The sequence below is a fragment of the Manacus vitellinus genome, unplaced genomic scaffold (genome assembly GCF_001715985.3).
Source record: "Manacus vitellinus isolate BGI_N305 unplaced genomic scaffold, ASM171598v3 scaffold_5_pilon, whole genome shotgun sequence".
Classification (NCBI taxonomy): Eukaryota; Metazoa; Chordata; class Aves; order Passeriformes; family Pipridae; genus Manacus; species Manacus vitellinus.
The window spans coordinates 37,758,741-37,786,377 of NW_021940682.1; the positions used below are offsets into that span (position 1 = coordinate 37,758,741).

Genomic DNA, 27,637 nt, shown 5'->3' on the forward strand with positions numbered 1-27,637 from the left:
TTTAACAGAAGTGAAATTTGGTTATAAGTGGTGCTATTTCAAGTGTGTGAAATTATTGACTTTAACAGTGTTCTGCAACATGTGGACGTGGATACCAGATGCGTGCAGTCAAATGTGTTACTGGGATTTACCGTGTTATTTTGAGTGATGACAGGGAGTGCAATGCTGCTACTCGGCCTAGAGATAACCAAGTAAGTTAAAAAATACCTCTCTACTTCTTAGTTAAAAGCATCTAAATACAAGTGTTGTCTACTGACTCTTTGAGGGAATTTGGTGGAAATAAGTTCTAAAATGAGGAAAGAAATTGTTGGAACTGTCTGCTTTTTCTCACAAATGTCAAATTCAGCATCAGGAATAAAGCAAAAGAAGATTAATTTGGACATTGAAGGTTTTAAAATTTGGTATATGATTGAAGGGTGAGGGTATATGATTTGAAGGCATCCAAAGGCCTGTGATTATTTGGGAAAGCTCCAACCTGTAGAATGGGCACTGCTTTCCATTGTGCTTCAGAAATAATAGTACCCAACTGGCTTTGTATTCCCTAAAATTCTACTTGTATATAGTTCTTAAAAGAACAACATGCTTACTTGAAGAAAGATTCAGTAGCTGGAATAATACTAATTAAAAACTTTGTAGAAACGGATTACAATTCAATATAGTTCCTTATCTTTTCTTACCTTGGTTTATTTATTTCATCACTTCGTTTAATTTAAATCTGTCATTTTTCAGAAGAAATGGTTTTAATACAGTCAGTGGGTTTATCTTTACCTGAAAGCAACTGATGTCTTAGGTGCTATTAATTAATATGTCAATGTGGCCACCACATTGATACATCTCATGGAAGTCCAGCTAAGCTGGAAACCATGTATCTCGTGAAGCAGGTATTCTGCCTCTTGTCTCAAGGAGAAGAGGGCAAGAAAAGCATTCTATGGTAACCAGTCACAAGTTACCAGCCATCTGGTACATGGCTTCTTGAATAAGATTTCTGAATATAAAAACCAGTTAATTGGTATAAATTTATTTCCACTTACATGTGAAAACACTGAGTTTGAGTATGCTTTGTATTTTCAATTGTGGGACCTGTTTGGCTACTGACTGAAACCGGGCAAATTTGTGTTCTCAATAGGTAAAGGTATAAAGGACAGGACAGCACAGCCATTGTCTTTGCTGACTTCTGTGGCTATGAAGTAGGACACCGTAACATCTATGTCACTTGTCTCCAGCAAGTTGCCCAAAACTGTTCTTTCTCCAAGTGCCAATATTATTAGTTATTAGTAATGCAGTTTTAACTTCAAATAAATTTTCTTTGATTCTTGATTTGAAGCAAAACAAAACAATCTCTGAATAACTCCAGGGAGAAGTTAGCAGATGGTATTTTCTTATTAATTAACACTGGCTTATTGTAATGGTAGGATCTATGTCTACAGAGCCTTTTGCTTTACATTTGACTCTTCCAAAATGTATATTTTGAAAGTCTTTTTTTCCTCACCCCCACAGGAATGTGAATTGCCCTCTTGTCCAGAAAATACAAAATTATGGACTACATCACTTCCTCTAGTTCATGGGGGGAAAGTGACCCAATGGAGATACGGATCATGGACACCAGTATGTAATGTAGCAGTCACATCTTGCAGAGCAGTCCTCCAATCATTGACCTATCTTTCCATAAAGCTCTCATTAATATATTTTTTCAGACTTAAATCTACCTGGGATAAATTAAAAAGGAATTCTAATATTTTTTTAAGAGAAGGACCTGTTTCTTAAGGAGGAGATAGATACTCCCAGCAAACCATGTGTTTCAAATCTAATCAGGGAAAAAGAGAGGAAAAAATCAGGATTCTAGGAGAGGGGATTGAGCAAAATAGTTTTCATGTGATTGAGAGTGTGATAGGAAGTGTTTTTAAAAGTAATTGATCAGTCTCTGACTATGGAGAACATCTTTGATTTTAAAATATCATTTAAATCTTTAATGTGAATAGTAATTAAACAGTTTGGGTCTTTAAAGGTCTAATTTGCGATTTTTTGTAAAATCAGCATTATGATAATGGTTCCTACATGAACTTTCTTCAATGGAAGAGTTTTTTATTTTGATAATGTGGAAAATTAGATTTACTTAATAGCAATGTGAAATTTTAAAATTATCTATAAAAATGTGTGTGTGTCTGTTAGTTATATCTTATATCTCACAACTATTTTAACTAAATAGCAGTAAAGAGTGCATGGACTGAGGCTACTCAGCAACTCTTCGCTAAATCCACCTTGAACTCCTCAGACATAAAGGCATCAGAAGGGGCTCAATGGAATATGCTAATACAAACTATAATAGCAAGTAGATTGTGAATATCAGTTTTTATTTTAATAGTTGATGTAAATATTGCATCACTTTGTAATAACTAAAATGTTCTGGAAATTACTGATGTTTCTATTGTTAATAAATAAAAAAAATGCCTTTGCAACTGTTCCATGTTATTGTTTAATTATTGTTCCATGTTATTGTTTAATTATTCCATGTTATTGTTTAAATGCTGCCTGTTTATATATGCTGAATTGCTTCATGAGAATTAAGGCCATGCAATTCAGTTCCAAGCCAACAGGATTCTTAAGTCCCATACTATCCAGCAGTATTTCACTTTCCTTTCTGGATGCATGGTTCTATTACTGTGAAACAGAGATCTGATTTAATTCTGAAGCCAAGTTCATACTAAGCTATGTTAGTATTTTAGATGTTTGCATGATCTTGGTTTGTTCTCCTGAAGTGTGATGAGCTTGGATTGTTCTCTGACAGTGCTCTGCAACCTGTGGGAAGGGTGATCGTGCTCGCTATGTGAGTTGTAGAGATGCTCATGGAGGAATAGCAGATGAATCTTTCTGTGCTCATTTACCCCGACCAGCTGAAACTGCAAGCTGCTTTAGCCCATGTGGAGAGTGGCAAGCTGGAAATTGGTCCCCTGTAAGTATTAATGGTAAAATTTTTTGGTGTCTATTTAGATTATTGGCCAAAGCCTCTGTTTAGAAATTGGGAGTTCATATTTTGTGCAAGTGTGATTGAAATTGATTATATTGCAAATAATTAATTATCCCTTGAAAAAAATAAACTGTATGTTTCTTCTTGTCGAAAGTAAATGTAAATGTCTCTGTTATTAATTATCAATTTCCTGTTTCAAACACTGTGTTAATTTTTTGGTCAGTGCACAGTTACTTGTGATAGTGGAATTGCAACAAGACAAGTTTTCTGTGTCAACTATAATCAACAAATCAACGAGAATTTCTGTGATCCTGAAGGCCGACCATCTAAGGAACAAGAATGTAACATGCCACCATGTCCACGGGTTTATCATCATATGCCGAAAATGCACGACCCTCCAAGCCATTTTCCAGAAACAGGTTACCTCCCAATACATCATCCACAAGACAATTTAAACCAGTGGAACCATCCCTCTGTGGGAGGATATCAATGGAGAACTGGACCCTGGGGAGCAGTAAGAAATTTTTTTAGAATATATTAATCTGTTCTCTCACGTGTGTTAACATTTCCAGAAATGTTATTGCAGTACAGATCTGGTTGAAAGAGAAGCACATTAATTTTAAAAATCATTATTATTGTAGTTGTTATTGTTATTCAGAATATATTAAATTCTAAATGTAAGTTTTCAGTGATTTCAAATTTAAAATACTTCTACATAGTAGTCATTTTTATTTGCAAATTTCAGTTTTGAAAGTTAAAGTTTAAAACCAAGTTGTTTTAACCAATATATTTTACATTTTTCTGATCATGGGATGGCGATACATATGTTTACATGTTTTGGTAGTGCTCTAGTACTTGTGCAGGTGGATTTCACCGTCGAGTTGTAGTATGTCAAGATAAGGAAGGAAGAAGTGCTAGTTATTGTGATGAGGCAACAAAACCTCCAGAGTCGAGACACTGTGATTCTGGACCCTGCCCGCGGTGGAACTTTGGGAACTGGGGAGAAGTAAGAGCATTTCATTTCCAAAGGGAAACATTGTTTACCACATAAGCTTAGAAATTGCAACATAATTATTTGACTGTGCATGGAACTGAACAGCTTTTTTTTACTTATTTCAAAAGAATGAGTGTCAACCTGTTTATCTAAACTTTGTAATATATGTCTAGTGTAATATAAACTTTGTAAATATAAATCCAGAACTGTAGTGGAAATATGAGTGGTGTAAACAAAAGAAGAAAGTATTGTGTGAGGCTAAGAATAGTGTTGCAGTAGCATCTTGAATCTTGAGACATACAAAATTATATTCTGTTACAAAAAGATGAATTGTATGCAGAAAAACCTCAGTGCAATAGCTAGTCTAAGAAAAAAATGAGCACAAGAAGCTGTAGAGAAACTTTATTACATCTAATTTCATAGGTACTGACTAGAGTAACTGCAAGTAGTAGTAGCTACTGGCTTGTAGTCACAAATTAGAAGTATGAAGATAGGATCAGGCATCTAAAAGGTGTGCCTGGGTTAGAATGTTTTGATTAAGCATTTTATGTTGTTGGACAGTTTCTCCATGCCATGTGAAGTCATATCTCAACCATGCATTCTTGCTCAAACACTACAGAAAGAGCTAAAACTGGTTAGTTTTGCATTTATTCTAATCTAACCTCATATGATTGCTGCCCACTTTTCTTATTCATGATAAATCAATGTGTTGAGTTGAAAAAAGAAGAAAGATTGGTTGAGTAACTTTTTTATTTTACTTTTTTTGCCCTCGTTTTGTTCAGATTTAGCCATTCAGTTTTCAAGGTCAGTCTGAGTGTCATTTTCTTTCTGTCTATAGCCATACAGTTGATATACAGTTACTGCAGATGCTGTAGTTTTTGTCTAATTTAGAATCCTTTGGAATACAGTAAAATGCTATAAACTATTATAGGTTGTTTTTATTAGCTCATTAGGAATGAGAATTAGTATTTTTGTCTGGTATTGCAGAATTACAGGCAAACTGAAATCCAGAAAACACATCCTATAAGTATTTTACACTTAGTCACTATAAATTAAACTATGTAAAAGCATGCCCAGTGTCTGAGTCTTTTCTAAGTTTTCTGCCCAGTGTCTGGCAGTGAAAACTAGTTTTAAGACAAATTTCCATATTTTCCTTTTAGTAAAGAAAGAGATACATGCACATTTATTCTAACAAATGTTTACTTCTCCCTGACAGAGTAGAGTCTTGCTAACTGAGACTTTCTGCAGAAAATCACTTGATAAACCATAGAAGTGTAGTTTGGTAAATGTTTTGGTGAGAGAATTTTTTTTCGTTACATAAGATTAGACTTTTAAGTCCTTATTCATCAACAAGATGTCAGGGGAATGTGGAAATAAACATAGTAAATAATAACATGTACTGATTATTGCTGTATCTTTTGGTTTAATGGTATGTGATGACTCTCTTAAGAAAATTATTGCATATAAAATTCTGTATTTCAGTGTACTCAGACTTGTGGAGATGGAATAAAAACAAGACTGGTGATTTGTCAGCTTCCTACTGGCCAAATGTTGGGTGATCAAAACTGTGAAATTCTAGACAAGCCACCTAATATGGCACAATGTAATGTGCATTCTTGCCCTGGTGATGTTTCATGGCATCGGGGACCGTGGAAATCGGTACGATAGCATTCACTAATATTTTTTGCTTTCTACTTCTTTGTGTCACTCTATTTCCCCTTGTCTTTTAAATGTTCTATTATTATTTGGTTTGATAACAGTGAAATAATAATGCATGTGGAATATAGGCTATGTATTTTTATTAAGAAATTGTTCCTGCAGTCATTGAATTAAATGAGAAGCACTCATGTCCTTCAGTGGGAACAGTATCATGCTCTGTAAAAGATTATAGGGAATATTTTGAAAATTACCAGAAATCGTCATAGTTATTCTATTTTGAAGGGTTATGATTTGATCTGTGTTTAAATTTAAAAGGGTATGCTGTAATTTATGCTCTAGTATTATCTACATGTTTATATTTGTAAAAAAATCCCAAACTTTTTAGCATATAACTCTTTTCTTACAGTATATTTAAGTATAAAATAACATACACACATGTATATTACACTCTGTCATCAAACATTTTACTCCATATTACCTGTACATTTGTGTATAAAAGTTTATATTAGTAGTTTTAAAATAGGGACTAATTAAAGCTATCTATGTATAATTATATATATAACTGTAATATGTTATTGTCTACATGTCACTGTCTATTAATGTATAAAAATGCCTACTGTAATCACCATTAATCTTTAAAATTGCCACTAGCATATTATTAACATACTGAAGTAATCATAGCAAGCTCTACAATATAGAATACATTATATTTCCCAAGCTGTGAATTTGATAACAATATTGATTACTGTGCTAAATTCTAAGGAGAATAATGGCAATTAAAGGAGGTTGGATCCAACTGTGGTTCCATCAAAATGAGCAAAAAACCTGTCATTAACATCCCTGGGAGAAGGGCTGGGATAACAGTTGTGTGGTTTTTCTATTAAGATAAATATGCAATTTAATTCTATGAATTAATATGGGAACATTTTAAAAGTATTGTCCAATTTCAAATATAATAATTTACTAGTGTTTATATAATCTATTCTAATTTATTGCAAACAGACTGTAAAATGAAACTTTGAATTAATGGTTTACCACAGTTATCTCTTTCTTCCACTATGCAAAACAGAGTTTTGGTTTGTGTTTAGCAGACACTAGATTATCTTATTTAGCCATTAGCCAAATAATGGTGATTTGCTAATGCTTAATAAATGTGTGTACTTCAAGTGCTGAGAAGATAAGCAGGGTTCAGCACAGAGTTACCTTTGAACTCAATGTTTGTTTTCCTTTTAGAGCAAGAATTATTCACAACCTGTTCATTCCTTCAGTGATGCAGTTTGTCCTGCATTAATGTTACCTGTAAGCTCTTATATTGTAAATGTTACATATGGTTTAGTTTTATAAAGATTTTCATGTTGGTTTATATCTCAATTGATATGAAAAGCCATTTTAATCCTTCAAAAACTAAGTTTAGAGTTGATTCTATTTATCAGAGAGAGTTTGTGGCTCTGTGGTTAATCTGTAAAAGATTTTATTTCATTACACTATCACATGGTGTTGTGCAGAAACAAATGTAGCAGATTCAGGAAATAAAAGCAGGCTCACATATTGAATATGCTGTCACATTTTAGATAGTCTGAATGCTGCCAACACACAATCTTTAGTTATTTTTTGTTGCTGTTTAAACAGGGCAAAATATATTCATTGAGGATGACTATTATAAAGGAACAATAAAAGCTTTAGTCGCAGGAACACTGTTGTAGTCTAGCACAAACAGCTTTTTTTAGCCATGATTGACTAGTGATATGTTAGGTTGGCCCTGACTATCTTATGCATTTTTGACATAATAGATGCTCTAATATAGGAAACTGTTAATGGCTGGGGACTGAAGTCCTCAAACCTGCCATATCTATGCTTACCCCCTTCTCTATAAAGACAGCAAGAACCAGATAAAACACTGCTTATATTTTCATAAAGGTATTGAGTAATATTTATGTGTCAGGACAGCAATGCAGTGCACTTTTGTGTATACTAGTGAGATTCCAATGTTAAAACTTAAGCAGAAACTGAGATGCAAGAATTCCCACTTGTAGCTTAATTTTGTGTGATAGATTCTGCCACCTTTTCCTTCTGACATGCATGGCAAAGATAATACATGGAGAAGGTGAGTAGAAAGAAGGGAATTTCTGACTAATTGCTTTACCTGGAGCAACTCCTTGACATGCTTGAATATGGGCTCTTCTCTGGCCCAGCCAGTTCAGAAATGTGTATCAAAATTGCTTAAAACTTTTCCTTATTCTGATGTAACTTTATCTAAACCATGTCTGAACTAAAAGCTTCACTCATGGATTATTCCAACTTTTTCATAGCAAGATAGTTTCCTGTTGTATTTTAGATACCAGCAGAAATAGATTCAGAAAAGGTCAAATTAGCTAAGACTAATTCAGAACCCTGAGTCAAGAACCTGATCCACCATGCAGAAGGATTGTTTTGGTTTAGCAAAGTCTTTTGTGTTTTCTTTGATATTGGGGCATTCTAGCTTCTTTCTAGCCAAGAATTCTAGCAAGAAATAACTGAGTATGACACTTAGTGCCAAGGTCTAGTTGACAAGGTGGTGATTGATCAGAGGTTGGACTAGATGATCTTGGAAGTCTTCCAACCTTAGTGATTCTATGAATCTAACTTCTTCCAATAGCTATTGTTATATATTTGAGAATAGGAAACTTTTAGCCAAGTATATTTCTTTCAGTTATTGATTAATTTTACACAGTGTAATTAAAATAAAACATATCTTGTAAATGCACAATAGGGCAGTTGCAAGGAAGGCTCTGTTTATGATTTGAAGCCAGAATTTCGGCTGATGCTTTCTGCAGTTTAGCAGCTATGGGCTGTTACACTTTGTAATGTCTGTCTGTGGCTGCTGGAGCTGATCATCACAAGCTTAAAGGCTCTGTGCTCCTCTCTTGCTGGTTTCTGCATTTGTCCAAATGGATGTGAGTCAAGTAAATCTCAAACTCTGAAGGCTCATACCAGTCCAGGAAGCTTTATCAGAAATACCATGCATATGCAGAAACTTTGATTTTTTGGTAACCTGTGAATCTTTAATTCAGTCCAGTATTTTCATATAATGATATTGAAATCAGAAAGACTCTCTGAAGTTTTACAGGGAGGATGGTTAGGAAACACATCCTTATGCCTGTAAGTTAAATTCATTTGATCTGATGGTCATTGAGAGACTCTGACAATGATCTTTTTAGAATGTGGCTTATGTCTTTTGCCCCCTTAGTTTTGTTCAAGTTTCTAAGTGAATTTTCTTTAGTAAAAACTGAATCATGTTCATTCATTTTCCTCTTTTGTTTTCTTGATTGCCTTTTTACCAAAATTCAGAGGAAATGGAGTGGATTTGCACCCAGTCCATTCATCTTGAAGGACTTTGCCTTTTTTTTTAAAGAATATTGGTGTCAATTTTTAATGTAATTGAGCTTGATAAATATTATACAAGCATTCCTAAATTCAAGTGTTTCAAAATTTGAAACATTTGATTTCAATTTCATTGCCAAATTGTTATGTGCTTAAGTACACCAGCTCTTTTTTGATATATAGAAAGGACAATACAGATGTATATATTTTGATATACAAATAAATGTAATGTATTTATGAGTTAAATAATACTTGAGCTAAATATAGCTGTTTATTTTAATGTAGATGCACCACCGCTACTCTAATTTCGTTGGTGAAGGGATTGAGGCAATGTTCCAAAACTTCATGAAAGAATGAAGAAAGTACAAGCTAAAAAGTATGGAAAACACATGTCACATTAAGAAAAATTGCATAGCATTCTGACAGCTGGCTAAGAATACTTTGTTCTAATATAGATTTTTATTGTATCCCTTCTTTCCAGAGTGCATTGTTGGATTTCTGTGTTTAGTCCATGCAGTAAGACTTCTGGTTTATTGTATTAATTTTCATCAGAGTAGTTCTGGTTTTCTGAACTTAACGACAACCAGTTGTGTTTTACTTAAAGCATGAAAAGAGAGAGTATTAGAGAGTATTACAAATTTGCAAAGACACCATAAGGTTTTTAAACTCAACCATAGTTAGTAGATTTAACAATTTTGTGCTAGAAGAGTTGTAGAATAATCTATCTTGAGTTCAAGAATGATGCTTTGTTACTTTCAATACTAAGCTTTTTTTCCTTTGAGCAGTATTTCCTATATCCACATGCTTTAGTATTCTTAACCAAACAATTGTCTGTAACCTGACAAAAAGTTATGTGGGAATACAATCAAATCAAATGTTGGTTGGATCAATGGTTATGTTTAGGCACAACAAATCTGCAGATATATAGTGCATATATAGTTATAGTCTTGAAAAGCTTTCAAGTATAGCATGCTAGAGAATAAAATATTATTTTTAGTAGTACTTGGCTAGGAAATAATTTGATATAATTTGTAGCAAGCTAGGAGATTTCTTGTGCCAAAACCCTTGCCTGGTACCTGGGCAAAATGTGTAATGTGAACATACCTTTTGTTTTACTCTTCCCTCTGCTGTTCAGCAAGTGATAACTCTTCTACACATCTCGTGTGCATTTCCTGGTGGAGGTTTTTTATGGTACCTTCACGTCAAGGATTGTATTTGACTGCTAAGTGAAGCATCACCTTTTTATCTTAGTTTTCTTTAGGGTTTTGGTATTTATCTCTTGATTAAATGGTCATATCTTCCTTACTAGTCTCTTTTTTTCTATGCCACCTAGTTTGTTGCCTGCACAATAGAAAACAGTGTAACTTTCTCAAAATTCCTGATATATATCTGCTTTTATTGTGCTGTGTACGTTCAATTTTTATATATTTTTCTAAAAATCTTAGGGAATGTGGGCAGGTATTACACTGGGGGAATAGAATAAACTATTCATATATGGGAATATGTTTAGGAGCTTGACTTTATTTTTGACCCCCTGTGGTTTTTCAGTGCTTACAAAAACCCTTGAAAGTCCAGGTAGCGAAACAGCAAGGTTTCTGCTTAGGCAGTTGGTAGTAGCAGTTCATGTTACCTTGAAAGCTTTGTATTTCCTTTGGACATTAATTCTTATATGAGTGTGGATAGCTACCTAAATTTTATCATAAACATTTTAACCTGAATTATTTTAACTTGAAATTTATGTTTACTTTTCATTCTTTCTCATTCCTTTAGAAAGAATATATAGCTCTTTACAAAAGATAGTTATATTTTGTTTGTCTGAAATGTTCATAAAATATAGATTTAAATTCTTTTAAATCTTTTTCTCACTCTTAGGATTTGTATGTAATTCATAATTATTACCTGTGATTCAGAGAAAATAGGCATAAAAAGAGTGGATCATCTTCAAAGTTATCTTTAAGTGTTACTGCTGTTACTTCAGACACATAATGTAATATTTTTTAAAGTGTTTAAAGTGGCTGCTTCTCTAGTTCTTCAATTTTCTACTTACTTGCTCCAGAATAATTTTGATGTAATTCTGTCTTTGCAGTAGTGGAAGAAATCTATTATTACTTGTAATGAATATGAATTTATTTTTTTTTAAATAGTCCCAGTATCCTTCCAGTGTTGTTACTGCCAGGCATCCCATTGACTTCTGCAGGAGCAGAAACAGCCCTAATTTGCATAAGTAAAATATTCATTTGCTTTTATTGTAATGCAAAAAATCTTTCTATGTACGATAAGTGCCTTCATTCACTTTTTCTAATGTGTAAAAAGTATTTATATCTTTAAAAATGATCTTTTATATTAAAAGGGAATTCAGAATCAGTGAACTTGGTTTTCAAAACCAGCTTCAGTCTTTACCTCTACTTCTGCTGCTGCCTAATGTCAAACTTCAAAATACCTCACTGCCAATACAGCACATTAAATTAATATCCCACGGCCTGAAATCTTAATGTTAGCATCTGCTATTCATTTTTTAAAACTTTGGAAATTGATAGTGGGAGGCCTTTTCAGAGATAACTGATGACATATGTCACTGCCCAAATAATGTCATAAAACAGACTTGGGATAGTGCATTTCATTTAGGGTCATTCTGATAAAAATGAAAGAAAATACTTGTTTCCAAAATTCAAAAGCAAATATTTGTGTAATGTTAATCAAGTTTAAAGGAAATTTCTCCTTTTTGGTGCTATGTTGCCTGTATAGCTTGAAATAATAAATAATTTATAATGTATGTGTGATAATTTAATGACTGTGACTTGTGTCTGTGAAATACAGTTGCATTTTAACCCTTCTTTTTCATGCATGTTGTGTGGCTTTGTGTTATATTTATTATGCCCTTTATTAAGGAATGTTAATGTTTAAATACATAAATAAAAGGGTGGGACAGGAACTAACCACTTTTCTGAAAGTGAGGGTTTTTTTACTCTAGAGTAACCTTTGTGTTGAAATTAACTACATATGATATTTTAGTGACATTATTTTCATGGGGAGAACTCTTATACAGAAAAAAAATACTGTTACTGAAATAGATAGTAGGTACATGATCTTTGATGACAAAGCTTAAAGATCCTAGCTGCTTATTTTTTTGCTGGAGCTTCAGTTTTGCTGGAGCTTCAATTTTACAGCCCAGTCCTGCTCCCACTTAGTCAGTGACAAAAGACATAGAAAACTGAGGATCATAACATAATACTCAGTTCTTAATCTCAAAGATGTAACATGGGTTTTTACATTCTCCAAACACTTTTACAGGAAGAGGTTTGCAGAAATTTCAGACCATGCTTTTAGAAAGAGGACAAGTAGAGGGTAACATAGTCAAAACAAAAATAATAATAATAATAATTAAAACCCCCACAAAACCCCAACAACCAGAATATCGTGGAAGGGGAAAAGAAGCAGGTGGTCCTTAATGCTGTGCCTAAATACATACAACCATTTAATGAGAATGAAAGGAATATGAAGTTACTGATGTATTTATTAGAACTTTCAGAAAAGCTGAAGTGTTCTAGGTGGTCAGATCAGTGTGAAAATCATTGTGAGATGTGGCAGTTTCAGAAACCACAGTCAGAACTCATAAATGTTGGTTCAAAGTGTTTTTGAGACCCACATTTAGAAGTTGTCAAACATATGAAAGTATAAGCATTTCCAAGCATTTATGAGGGTCAGTACACAAATATTTTTATTACCTGGCATGGATTGGAAAATGAACAATATGTTCCCTAGTTCTGTGTTGCAGGAGTTCCTAGTCCTTACTTTGAAAACCAGTAAGTGTGGGAGACTGGTGACTCCACTAAAACAACCTGATATTCATATCAGTATATGTTCTAGCATGTATCTACCTGGCCCTTTCACTTCAGTGAGAGCAGGATTGGGCACTTAGATTTCCCACTGAATCAATCATTTGGAAGCTTTCATGCGTGCTCATATTTTGCACATGAAACATCATGTTGGAAACCTTGATTGTTAGTAAATTGAAAATATACAGAAGAGTGGCTTAGGTTAAAAGCAAATTGGATTTCAACACATGAAGGTAGGTAAAATGTTTCATTTCTCATCTAAAATATATTTTCATGCCAAAATAATATTTAATATAAATTTGAGAGGAGGGCATAATTCTTTAGGTGATATTTAGTTTAGTGACATAGAAAGAGTTATATTTTTATACGTCTAAAAAAGTTTGAAAAAATTCTGACAATGCTATATTGTTCCAGTATATATTGCTTTGACTTTTCAGTTTTTAAAGTTCAAATACAAAATCTTAGATTTTAATAAAATGAAAAAAGTGAAGTGATATGAAGTGATACTTTTTATAGAGCAGAAAAACACACAAGAGATCATGTATTTGTCAGTCTTTTAATTTCTGAGCTACTGTTTTGCTGTTGCTAACATGAATAAAAATGATAAATCAGGGATTGCACTTGCTGACATCCGGGATTTCTTCTGCTCATATTTAGGTTTTTGGAAACTCGGATGAAACTAATTTGTCTACTGTTGTAAGACTGCATTATGTCTAGTTACTTTTGTAACTGGTTAATTGAAAAGACCCTATCTCTAAAGATAATAAAACGAAATTTTAAATTGTGAAAATATTGTAAACTAATGCTTTTTTACTGTCCGACCCCTTTGTGCAAATGTAACTTCCATAGCAGAGATCCTCCATCATGTTAAAAATGTGGTCCAACTTGCATTATGAAGACCTATGAACAAAATGTTCCTCTCAAGGGGCCAAAATTACTTTTCAGTGAGTGCAGATTGTGTCATTCCTGTGCATTTGTTCAGTTTTCCCCAGCTTCACAGGAGGCAGGAGTCTAACCTCCCTGTGATACAGTCTGTTAAACTGTGTCCAGTTTTTGGAAGCAACAAATGGATTCACTTTGGGTTTTCGTTCGGGTTTGTGAACACAACTGCCGGATGGACACAGATACACCTGTTGTTCTCTATTTGGAAAGTGTGTCCGGAAATATACCCATTTATTAGAAACAGGGAGGAAAACCCCATGTTTCTTTTGCTCACAGTGGATTTTCTAGCTCTGTTTCTGCCACCCTTCTTTGGTGATGCTTGCACTTTACTCACTGTCTTCAGTCCTGCTGCCTTCATGTAATCACTTAAATGTATTACTAGTGTTACATGACTGTGGGTAAAGAAAGGTCAGACTTGCTGAAGTCTGGAGAAGTCAGCAATTTGACGTCTGCAATGCTGTAATGGTGAAAGTGCCTGTATGAAGCTCTTACAGAACATATCGAAGGCAAAGAGCAGGACTGCTTTTCAATTTTGTAAATGGGACACAAATTTTCACTTGTAGATTAGATTAGCAGAAAGAGCTAGTGAGTGTCTAGCTCTTTTCCCAATTGCCACTGATTTTAGAAGGAAAGGTAAGGCAGAATTGTTTGTTGGGGATGTTGTTTCTTTGTTGGTTTTTTTTTTAATTTACTAATGTTTCTGTATTTTTAATTGTGATTTGCCTCAGCCTGTTGTATGTATCATTCAACTGTCAGATGATAAAGTTAGGTACATGTACCAGATGTGCTGCAGGAATGCTGGCTGAGTAATGCATTTTATCTGTTCCGTCCCTCTCAGCAATTAATAATCTGATCATACTTTTCATCATTTTAATATATACTGTCATGAATGACAGTGATAATGTTGCTTGAATAATGGCTGATGGTGGAGTTCCTACCAGAGGTACATACAGACCCTTCAGTGGCATTTAAGACATGCACAGAAAGTAGCTGAGCCTGCCAAATGGCTGCTGAAAGGAGGCAGAAATACCTGCTGGTTTCCTGGTGCTCAGGTGGTAACCAGGCAGAGTGGATTCAAATTAAGAGCAAGTAAGGCAGGAAGAATAACTATACAATTAAATTTTTACTGTATTTGAGAGATGAAATGGAACATATAAAGGAAGAGTTAAATGAGATACCAAGTATGATATGTCATTATTATTGAGAATGTATTAATCATTAACTCATAATTATGGTTATTAGTTTTAAATTCACACCCAGACATATATCTCCATAATCCATTTTTCTTGTGTTATTGTAATAGCTGAAAGCTTGTTTGAAGGTCTAATTGTGTTATGTGTATCATGTAGGTAAAACAAAGAGAAGGTTGCTGGCTGGAAAAGCTTAGTCTCATTTATGAGATATATGTAGACAGAGTGGGAATACATGGCACAGTGAAGCCTCTGAGTATCACAGTAGGTGGGGAGCTGAGTATGGTAACAGTCTATTCTTCAAATGCTCTATTGTTGGCATCAAGAAGTATGTCGGGCTTTAGGCAGTGGTGGGCAGAATAGTGGTGTTCCTCCTTAGGGGGAAAGATGTGATAGGGCTTTCATATAAGGACCTCATCATCTGTTTCATTTGTGCTGAACTCAAGGTAATGGACAGTGCTTTGAGATGTCAGAGAGGCAGGCCAAAAAACAACTTACAAATCTAACTGGAATGAATAAAAGAAATTTTGTGGATGATCATTAAGTGAAATTTCAAGAGTTCTGGTTCTGATTTTTCCAACAGCTGCAAAGAGTATGGTTGCTCATCTACCATCCAGGCAGATTGCTGTTTTCCCCCATTAAGGCTACTGCTAGCTGCAGTGGATAAAATAATTCAGACCATGTGGTGTCAACTTTAAAATATTGTAAAATTTCTCTGTAGCATCATCAGTAGAGTTTGGCTTCTGCAGACGTGAAATCATTTTACCTTCAATATATGTGCTAATGGTTCTGACTTAGTTTTAATCAGGATGTCTTTATTTTTAAGAGGAATACAGTAGCACATTCCTATTAGATGCCAGATATATCCTCTCTTAGCAGTTTTTCCTTCTGGTTATCCACATCAATCCTAAAATCTGTCCTTAATCCTCTTTATCCTCCATCATTCCTACTTTTTCCATGCTTATATAGATATATATGTTCGTAGTTTCTCATTTATGTCTACTATTAAATAGATACACTTCAGCATGCTTGGAAAATAGTTATTCAGGAGGTTTTTGTTACCCTTCAGATGAAAGTTGAAACAAAAATTGTCTTAAAAACAGTCTGAAAAAAAGCTGCTGTTTAATGAAGTGTATGGTACTCAATCCTGACAGAAGAGGTATGGCTAGGGATGGTGGACAGGTTAGATGACCTCAAACAGTCACTACAGTCTCTGTTCTCAGCTGTGACATGCAGACTGGCTGTTAGGTCGTATTGCAGTGCACTCCAGAGTCTCCTACTCCCACACTGGCATTGGTTTGGAGAGTACTGGTGTTAACATCCACAACATGCACCTGGAAGCCCTGGAAACCAGTGTGGGTGTGTGCCTGCTTCTCAGCCTGTTACACAACCACAATACGTAGCTAGACTAAAAGGAGAAAAAAAGTCCCTCTTGGGCTGACTAGAGAAAATGATTACTGCCTTCTTTTGTTGCTGAGTTAAAAAATTACAATATTTGATGATAACACTTGGGGCAGAGAACACTTGTTCTCTGGCTTCCATTCCAGTGATGGAACGGTAGTAATAGCAGTTACGGCTGTCCTTCCTGAGCTGCTGTGTTGAAGAGATGTGTGGTTTGGTTTTCAGATGCGCTACAGTACCTCATGGCATGCTTTGCAAAAGTTTTTGACAAGTTCAGCAGTAGGAATATGGAGATTTACCTTGTGTTACTGTGTTACTGACCTTAGAAGACCATCTGTCAGTGTCACAGGAGCTGAATCTGTGCTGTGGGACTGAACTTCGCAAAGTGTTTTCAGGTTTCAGTGCTGGTTTCTCACCTTTCGCATTTTGATATACAAGTGGTCAAATTCAATTTAGAAATATAGTCTTTTTTGATTTAAACAGAAAAAATTATGTTACTGAGCTTAGAAATCCAGTCAAATTGTGTGGTAGGAGTGACTGGATCAGAGCGTAGTCTTGAAGTATTGCAGCCCTCGTGGGAATACGATTCGTACTTACAAGAGGGAAGTGTGTTTATTATGCATTTACATCAAAGATCGCATGACATTAGCTGTGGGATTGAAAATATTACTGCAGAAACTTTTCACTCTAGATCTTATCTTCCAAATGCCATCTAGAACTCTGCAAAGTGAGAGGGCCACAAAGAACTGGAATGAAGGAGAATAATACTGGGTATATGCTTTTTGGGTATATGCTTTTTGTCATAGCGTATTTTAATTCTAGTGCTTTAGTTGATATACAGCATACAGTCTTGGATAACTCTTCGTAAAAAGCCACACAGAGATTTGGAGAGTATGGAGGACAGCCACTTAAATGGTAAGAGACTTGGAGGAAAGGCTGGGGTAGCTTGTGTTTCTCAAGACTGAGACTGTGGAAGAACGGACTGAATGGGGTATTCTTGCAACACATAATCAGTGGTTATAAAGAGGTGAGTGTTTCTAAGTCTGCTAAGGGTAGTCTCTTTAATGGTAAGAGAGACTATCGTTAAATCATAAAGTACTTTTTCTAACTGTAAGGATGGTTATACAGTGGAAAAATACAGCAAGGGAGGCTTTAGCACCCCTGTCATTGAAGACAAGACTGACAAACTGCTGTCAGGAATGATCCAGATACAGCTGATTCAAACTCTTAAGCAGCATGATGGATTGGATGAAGTCTTTAAGTCCTACTTGGCCTAGCCTTCCTCCTTTCCATTGCTATAGCTGCAAAAGCACATTCAGAAAAGTGGCAAAGCAGACTTGCAGACTGCAGATGAAAGGAGGATTCATCAAATCAAAACATTTTCTGAGCATCATTAACATTAAAGTTTTGAAATCAAGCTGTACTCAAATGAGAAAACAAAAGCATCTTCAGTGTAACTTCCATAGTTGACATATAATTTGGATGTAACAGTTGGAGTTCAATCTGCTCCTTCTCAGGAGGATGGAATGTTTGGTCCTTTGTAAGCAGGTCTTTTCTGAGTGCTTGAGCTAATGGCACAAGTGTTTATACTTGCTTTAGTGAAGAATTGCTAACTCAGAATCAAAGAATTCAGTAGGACCTAATTACAGAGTCTGTGTTGTTTCTTCATAGTAGTCAACATACTTAAAGGAAAGAAGAACTTTTTGAATGCTTTTAGCTAAAAAATGTGTGTCTTGTGCTCAAGCATCACAATAAACCCTGGGGAAATGCAGCTAGCAGAGGAGGCAGGCACAAGAAGAACTACTTCTAATAAAGCAAATGAAAAGTTAAAAGTAACTCTCAACTAAGCAATGCTCAACATTTTATTTTATTAGTGTCTTGTGTAGTAGTGATCCCAGTGTACTAGAAGAATAGTTTTACAAGAGTCCAAACAGACTTTTGGGACAACTGGGGATCATCAAAATGCAGTTTGTCAGACAACTCAAGCAACTACCATGTTTAATCCTGTAAGTTTTAAACTGATCTTCATGTCCAGTCACAGTTATAATCAAAAAAGACAGAGAGGAAGAAAATACCTTTAAACATTTGGAATATATTTTATGCTTTTTCATTTCTACTGTTGTAGCTGCACCCCAGTAGACAGTTGAACCCCTCATAGTCATTCTCTCCCTCCCCCTGATGGGATGGGGAAGAGAATTGAAAGGGTAAAAGTGAGAAAACTCATGGGTTAAGAAAAAGTATTTTTCATAGGTAAAGCAAAAGCTGCATCAACAAGCAAAGCAAAACAAGGAATTCATTCACCACTTCCCATAGACAGGCAGGTGTTCAGCCATCCCCAGGAAAGCAGAGGATCACATGTGATATTTGCTTGGGAACACAAATGCATCACTCCACATGCCCCTTCTTCCTACTTGTTTCCCACAGTTTTTAGTGCTGATGGCAACATCACTTGTTCTGAGATAAGCCTTGGGGTTGGCTGTCCCAGATGTGTCCCCTCCAAACCACTTGTTCAGCCCCAGCCTCCTCACTGGCCTTGATGCTGTGTGAGTACTGTTCAGCAATAACTAAAATATCCATGTGTTTTCAACACTATTTTAATCACAAATCCAAAAGCTTACCCTACAGTAGCTACTGTGAAGAAAATTAACTCTATCCCAGCCAAACCCAGTAAAGGTACAGTACTGCTTCTAGTCACTCATTTATATTTTAAGTCTTTATCTATCTAATATGAATATAAAGAGAAACTGTTGCATGCTTTGCATTTACTGGCCTTTTTTTTCAGCATCCAGAAGCCCACTGAGCCACCAGCTAAAAACACTTCCTTTAAAGAAAAGGTTAAGGAAATTTGGTATGCATCCAAACTCTTGGAGTTCAATCCACCAAACAATACAAGGTCTTTAATTTTTCAATTAAATAGTAATAGCAAAAGAATCAAAAAGCTATTAGTGTGTCTGCTGCAGAAAGACCCTCAATTTTGTAGGAATTGATGATGGCATGCCTGTATGAGAGTCCATCTGTGCCACAGAAAGCACCAGGAGTTCTGTCAGGTTGATCCTCACAGAACTTTATTGCTATGAAGAAAACAAACAGATGAATCCTAGTTACCAGTGTTATGGAATGACTTTGAACAATGGTAATGAAGGCCAGCTTTTACTGCAGATTTATGTATTTAAAAGAACATGACATATGGGAAATATGACGTTTGCCAATATTGAGACAGTGCTAGAATTTCTGTGTAAAATGGTTACAGGATGGGTTTTTTTCAATTTGCAACTTTTAAAGAAATGTTGAAATTTCTTGTGAGATTTAAAGATTTTATGGATTTTTTTTCCCCTACATGTGCAAAAAATATATGAAAAATTGTACTCTCCATAAACCTCCAATTGTGTGGAATGTCATACAAGTGGAACCACATTACAGAAAAATTGAGCAGTAAAGACTACGCTATTCTTGACCATAGTTACGTGCAGTTGTGCTTTCCCCAGTCTTTCCACACAGACCGCATAATAACATGTTGGGAGCTTCAAGAAGAAACACAAGCTTATGAAGGGCAAAGTTCAGCCTTGTAAGAAATGTTCTATAGGCTGGATGCATTAAAAGTGGCTTCCAGAGCACAGAACGAGGCTTTACTCCTGTACCAGTGAGAATTCGACACTTCTTACTGATGTTACAGAGCTGAGGGGAAGCTGGTCAGGCAGGTGTCTTAGGTCGACATTCACTATGCAGCTATCTAAAGAAAATACTGACAGTGGGGATAGAGTTGGGCAAAACGTCTCCTTGTAAGCGTAGAGACCTTTAGGCACTTGGGAGTCCCACTCAGGGATCTTCTGTGGATTCTATATTTTCATTCTGAGGACTGAGCCGGATCTATGCTCTGCCCTTACAGAAATGTTGAGTCATCCCCACTTTATTATATTGATTAAAGCTTTTGATTCAGCATTTGAGTGACTTGGTTTGCTATCTTTGCTATTCATTCTCTGTAATGGAGGGTAGGCAATGCCTACTTGTCAGGAGCCTCCCATGAGAAGCTGTATGGGACAGGAATAGTCTTTATTTCTCTTGCTAAAGGTGAGTCACTATCCAGTAAAGAACACAGCTGCACCTGCCTGCATCTGATGCCAAGGCACTTGGGGAGGAAACGATCCTTTTAAGAATTTTTTTTTTTATAGTTTATCTAAGGAATGAAGCCAGAATATGCCCAATTTCAGGAGAATACTGTAAATACAGACTAACATATCCTCTTGAACTTTCCATTGACGATCCTGGATCTGCTACATCCAGAGCAAGTGTATTAGCTTTTTCATGTGTTAAAAAAAAAAAATTAGGAGAATTTTTCTTTCTTTAATTGCACTAAATATCACTTATCGCTGTGTTTTGTAATGTGCCTCATTCAGCTGCTGTGTGCTCAGTATACACTCAGAGCAATTGCTTTCTTTTTTCAACTTGTTAGTAGAAATAGAGGAAAATCTCTTTTCAGAATGTTGGTGATCCTTATGGGCATGTAAAGCAATGAGCTGGTAGTCTGTTAAAAAGATTGTACATGCCTGTAGAATTAGACTGTTCAGTAGTGAAGATTTTTAAGGTCCTTGACTGTGGCTCAGGGCAACCTAGGTGCTTCTGTGACTGATACGTATGCAAGGCTTTAAGAATAACAATCCTTGAGTTAGTTGCCTAAATTTTATCAAGGTCTAATTGAAATCGTAAAGGATCTGGTCCTTAGAGATAATTAGGTTTCTATTCCTCATGCTGCTGTTGGTGGGAGACAGTCACTGCAGCAGCTGTAAGAATCTGGCCCTGTAGAACCATGCTGAAGCAGGTAGGAGCTGCTCCATGAAATTCCAGGAGTTGAAGTACCCCAAGCACTTGGTTCTAGCAAAACTGCTTGGAGGCACATCCTAGTTTGGTCTTTTATTTGGTTTTAAGTTTTGGCAATTGTATGTAAGCAGAAGTTTACAAATGCTTAATGTCTGGGGGTGTCTTTTAGCTTTTAAAAGTATCAGGAGCTTTCATTCCTTCAGAGCAACAACATGTTAACATAATGAATTTAACAACAATGTTCTTACATGAATTAAGCTAAAAAAATGCAACTAAAACACAAAACAACAACAAAAAACAAATCAAAAACCTCTTAATTTGAAACTCATAATATTAGGATACTGTTGAATCACTTCTTACACTGTGAAGGTCCTTTTTTTCAGTGTAAGATCTATTCAACAGGAGGTTTGGATGTATGGAAACAGAAAATTACATCTGTATCTTGATGAATATGTGAAAGAATAAGACAGCAAATCTATATGAAGAAATGTTGCCTCTGTATTTCTGGAAAACTTACAATTTTTAAGGATTTGAAGCATTTAAGATTTTTTTATATAATCCCAACCTCTTGAATGTGTCTTTTTAAGTTTTTAACATAACATTAAATTAACATGGAGTGAAAAAACTCCCTCAAAAAAGATATTTAAATGTGAATATTTTCATGGTATGATTTGGCAATGTCCGGTAACTTACCGTCTCTTACAGCAAAGAAAAAAAAATAAATCAGATTACTTATACAAAATTATATTACTGGAAAGATAAACTATATTCCTTATAATTGATTTAATTTTTTTTAAAATATAAACATTTTTAAAAATAATTGAAAATATTTTCTACCTACAGATTTTAGGTATCTTCCATTTGTGTTCCAGCATTTTGCATTAAGATAATTAGGTTTCAGCTAGCTTTAGTCATCAGAGCTGAATAGTATTTGAGTGAAATATTTGACATAACTGTTCATAAAGCTTCTGGTTTTTTTAACATCTAAACTGATATTTTCCCTTCTGAACTCCCTCTTCAGGTTCCAATCTAATAGAATTAAAGCCAAATGTGGATTCTCTTAATTCCTCTATAATTCTATTGTAATTACAAAATTTAGTAGAACATCTTTATGAAAGAGAAGCAGGCATTGCTCTGGAACTGCGAACATTATCTTAAATAAACTAACTTAACACACAAACCTTTCGTTTCTTTCTTTAGAAGAAGGAATAGCACAAATTATAAAGATGAAATTAGTCCATTTAAATATAACAGAGATAACTCAGTTGAATTTGGACCAACAAAGGGAAAAACAACCCAACTGAAAAAATTGAGATCCAGTTTTAACCTGTGTAGAAGTAAACATGTAATGTTATATCTAGTGGAAAGAGATATGGGAAGATCTTTCTAAGACTGAGATGCAGGATAAGAGATTTCTTTGTATAGTCTATTGCTGTTAGCAGCCATTAGCCCTGTACAATAAATGTATTTTGTTGAATATAAGATATCTGCACAAGGTATATAAACAAACATGTTTATCTCCTTAAAAGTATTGTCTTAGTACTTAATGTTGAGTGCAACGAGAAATTAAAGAGTGAGATTATGCTGTGCTGGGAGATAATTCTGTGCTGTGGTAGTCTCAGCTCCTAAAGTGAGAACTTCTTGGGACAGCTTCTTTGGTTGCAGCTCTCAGCCTGGAATGATGTCCCCATGAGGGCTATAAGGCCTCTCAAGGGAGCTCTCTGGAGCCTGATTTATTCTGCAGAGGGAAAAGCCATTGACGAAGGAGGGACATGTAGTATTTTCCTAACACGTCATAGGCGAAGGTTAAGTAACTCTGTGCTGCACTTCACTTCCTACTAAAGAATTAAAAGGAAGAATCTTTAGAGTTTATGTCTACAGTTTATGTTTGAAATTCCTGAAAAAAAATTTTAAGGGAGAGTAAATTATCAGATGACAATAGTATTTTGGTTTTCATGCATACAAGTTATCTTACTTGCTTTGATAAATAAATCCTTTTAATTCAGATCTGAGTTTTCTGAGAGGCTTTTATAATGATATGGTTTGCAGAGTTTTAAGTTTTCTGACCTATGTTATTAAAATTTCAGGTAATTTGATTATCTACCTAGCTTAAAGACATTTCCAAATTAATAAAACATAAATTGTAAAACTACATGAATAGTATTTTAAAAAGATAAATTGAAAGGTTTTTTGGAGAGCAAAATGATTTAATGTAGAAACAAACATTCTTATTTACTGAGATTTTAGAGCAGACATGTAAAAGGCAAATTGTGGCCAAATCAGTGCTCTTATCTTTTTATAAATACAGTTGCATAAGAGAAACATACTACCTATTGCATTGTGTGATAAATCTATTGCTTTATTGTGCAAAGATTTAATTTTAAACAGAGTGACAGTTTTAATTAAACCTTTAAGATAACACATAGAAATGTTTAAGGACACATAGGAATCACTGCAGTATTGAGGACAACTGAGTCAGCTGAGATTCTCTTTAACAAACTGTTGTTATTGTGAAAAATATTTCTTTCCTTGCAGGTTAATTTATTATAGGTGCTTGTTCTATATTTTTAAAACTGTCACTCAGCTATTGTTCTCAGGCAAATATTGACCAGGTTTTATACTGAAAGCAAGCAGGTGCAGGTAGTGCAGGTGCATAGGACAGCCCGGATGTGAAAAATTAAAATCAAGCCTCACTAAAGTCTGACAGCAGTCCAGCAGTTTAGCAGAGGAATGGCCATTTCTCCAGAAGAGTCTGGTCTGTCAGACACACTCTAGTCACAGCTAGGGCGTACTGCCAAGGTGGGTTTCACAGAATATGTCTGCAGCCCCATCAGTTTTACCTTGGAGGAAGCAAAGATGATCCTAGAGCCAGCTGTATACATTGTAGCAGCTTCCTGGAGGAAACAGAATACTGGGGTGGCAGGGCAAGTCCATGCCTCCAAGGACTCCACCTTAACTGATGGTGTCTACTTTATACCTGTTCTCTTGCCTCTTTGCCACATACAGCAAGATACCCAATGCTCATGGAAGGGTGATGCCAAGCAAACGTGGCTTTGTAGCCTAATAGCTGGAAAGACACTTAGCCATGATTTTGCCTTTTCCTTTCTTTAATGCTTGTGATAAGCATTATGCTTACACAAAATAGCAGTATGCTGGAAACAGGAGGGCACTAGAGTGTGTTCTTGTGAGATCATAGTATCAAACTGTCTCCTGCATGGATACAGATGGCTGAGCTCAGGTATTTGTCAATAATGACATCAATGAATGAATAAGATGTGAGAAATATTTGGCACCTGATCAGTAATGCTCAGTGCAAGAGGGCTTACACAGAAATTTCAGATATGTACAGCAGATGTTGTGTCATAATACAGGAACTTATTCCTATAGGCACAGAGTCTGTTTTGGGTGACGCCACAACTTCTTCGAGTTTTCTTACTTCCCTGAGACTTTTAGTAAAGTAATGAAATAACACTCTTCTTTTCAGTGTTCTGTTTCCTGTGGAAAAGGTTTGAAGTTTCGTGATGTGCATTGTTTTAATAGCTTCCACTCTAAAATAGAAGAAGAAAACTGCAAACATTTGAAAAAACCACGAACACATAAAATATGTAGAGCTGGAAGATGTCCTGCTTGGAAAGCCAGCAAATGGAAAGAAGTAAGTAAAATCTGACATAACTATCTTCTTCGTGAGAGTAGAAGGCAAGATCATATTTATGACATGCTGCTTCAATGGAAATAATTGTCAGGATGGTTTTTTTATATGCATATCACAATGAAATCTATAAATTAACAAGTAGTTCATTGTATTTTCTTTCTTTTAAGAGTAATGAAAAATAAAAGTCTGTAGAAACTAAGTATTTCATAAGCTGAATTTTGTACTGAATAGGTACTTAGGACTTTCCTAAACTTACTTGGAAATTCAAATTAACAGTAAATTTTTAAAGTTTACTTCTTACCTTCTGTGATGGATTCAGTAGTATCACTGTATTTGCTATCTTAATCTAAATATTGAAATGGAACCAGGTTTGTGGGGGGAGGACAAGAAAAGGGGCTTGTGGGCACAAATATTGGCCTTTTTGTTGGTTTGGTCTTATGAAACATCTCTCACCTTGTAAAATTGTGTGTAACTGAGCACATTGCAATATTTTGCATTTCACTCACTCTTTCAACATATAAATCCCCACATTGGTAAAGACATACTGTCACTCTCCACATTTTGGCCACACTTGATAAAACAATATGAACTTTATGATTAGGCTCAAGAGTCTTTAGGTAGGCTTTGGGACCTAGTCCTGCTTCTGACTGGTGTAAAAGGGGTCTGTCTATCTCAGTAAGCATTAGTGGTATAGTGAAATGCCTTTGACCAGGAAGAACAAAAAGAGACATTTGGCATTTAAGTTCCTCGAGTTTCAAAGTCCTTAGTACTACCTGCAAAAGAAAGAGAAATGTCTTCAAAATACTGCACTATTTGTGGGATTTTCTAACATGAAATGCTGACATTTTTTTCTTTCATTGTGATATTTGCATTTTAAAACAACAGACATGACTGTCGGTCTCTGATAGAGGCAAGATGTAAACCCACAGCTGCGAATGTTTGATCTTGCAAAAATGTAAACTTTTGCTTTGCATATGCCTATAATGATTGTCCATACTGTAAAATAAGATAAGCAGAGAACTCAGATAGGTAACTCAGATGCACTTGTTTTCTGTCTCTCTTAAAAATTTTTATTTTAATTGTAGTTTTGCATTTTCAACATCAATTTCTTTAGGTATAATGAAACACTCATAAGGGCTGTGAAGTATATTTTATAATATCCTAAGGACTCACAATAATGACAACTGTATCCCCTTCTGGGGACTGTTTCATTTCACACTGACATAACTAATTTTGATCAATTTTAGTGTTCTGTATCCTGTGGAGTGGGGATTCAGCAAAGGGACATCTACTGTCAGCTGACAGGCCAGGGGCAAGTGAGCGAAGCAATGTGTAGCCGTGAGACCCGCCCTGCTAGCAAGAGGCATTGCTGGCTGCCTGCCTGCATGGCCTACCAATGGTTGGCAGATGAATGGGAAGATGTAAGTAAGGCTTTCAACTTGTATGAAGTAAACGAGTGATGTCATATGTCATACTGTCTTCTTTTTTCTTTTTTTTTTTTTTTCACATTTGGATGTATTTTTAATAGCTGTCATGCTACTGAATAACAAGTGACCATACTGTATATTTTGAAGGTCAAGCTTGCGAAACTTAAAAACTGACAAAATATGTCTAATACTTTCTTTACTCTCTTATACAGGATTTGCTTATCTATTGTTGTAGAGAAAAGCTGTGGTGGAGGTCTGAGCAGGTACCTATTGATAGGACTGTCTCTACATAGTGCATAAGATGTTTAATAAATCCTTATTATGAAATATCGTTTTAAAAAGGAGTCTTCAAGAATAGAGATGCAAAAGAAATGTCATGTGGAAATAAACAACTTGGAGGTAAAATCTTTGGCCAGCAGTGTTTTCAAAAAGTTCTGTATGGAAGACTTAAAACATCTTAAAAACTTAAAACATCTTTTCTTCTTAAAGAAAAGATAAGAAGCAAAATAAAAGTCACTGTTCTCCTACCAATTATGAAGCAAGTTAAGAAAATAAAACTCAGCATTCTCCTACCAAATATGGTTTTTCATATTTAAGAAAATCTACTGTTACCTTCAGGAAAGAACTGTCCTTTCTCAAGAAGTGATGACTATTTTCTACATGCTAAAAATTTAATAACTTTTGTTATTTATGCAAACATACAAACATATAAACATATAAAGATGAGGGAGAGAGGAAAAACAAAAATTATGTATAATTCCTGAAATGGTTTACAAAAGAGCCTGTCTCTTGCTGTAACATTAAACAAAACCCCAATTTGTACAGTTGTGGCATCTTAAGAATCTGCACTGCTAAAGTTCGTAGGGCAACCCCCCCGAAACCTTAAAAATGAAGACTCAAAAGTCTCAGGGACACAATTCTGTAGAAGTGACAACTGTTAATATATAAAACATTTTCTGGTGCTCTGCAAAACCTGGATTATAGTAATGCAGTTTAGACATACATATTCCTCTGTTAAACTTTATTGAGAGAAGGAGGAAAAATATATGTTTCTTCCAAGTATTCTCTTCTCCTATGTTGCTGTTAAAATCAGAGATTAGTGAAAGTGGCTCAGAATGTCCTTTTAGCACAAATATACACTTTCAAAGAATGATGGTGAATTCTCCTTTCCCAGCAAACATTTGTATATTCTAGCTGGGTATTTGGAGCTCTCCACTACAAATGCATTGTGTCTCACTACATCCTCCAGCTATTTCATAACTTAGTCCACATGGATATTGCTGTTTGCTTGAAATTCCTGTGTTCTGTTCCCTTCTCTCACTACATTCATATACAGCCCTGTACATGTTGTGTTAGTACAGTAGTGGAATCAGACCCAGCCAGCACGGGTTTAGGA

At 35.2% G+C, this 27,637-nt stretch overlaps 1 protein-coding gene across 1 annotated transcript in view; it reads left to right on the plus strand.

Annotated features, from left to right (window-relative positions):
* ADAMTS20 (ADAM metallopeptidase with thrombospondin type 1 motif 20) overlaps window positions 1-27,637 on the plus strand; it is a 95,435-nt gene that overhangs the window by 56,824 nt on the left and 10,974 nt on the right. The window contains exons 23-30 of the mRNA XM_029963520.1: window positions 69-191; window positions 1,498-1,605; window positions 2,786-2,950; window positions 3,189-3,479; window positions 3,810-3,971; window positions 5,442-5,618; window positions 24,647-24,814; window positions 26,062-26,235. Coding sequence (XP_029819380.1) covers window positions 69-191; window positions 1,498-1,605; window positions 2,786-2,950; window positions 3,189-3,479; window positions 3,810-3,971; window positions 5,442-5,618; window positions 24,647-24,814; window positions 26,062-26,235 — 1,368 coding nt within the window. The remainder of the gene's footprint in view (window positions 1-68; window positions 192-1,497; window positions 1,606-2,785; window positions 2,951-3,188; window positions 3,480-3,809; window positions 3,972-5,441; window positions 5,619-24,646; window positions 24,815-26,061; window positions 26,236-27,637) is intronic.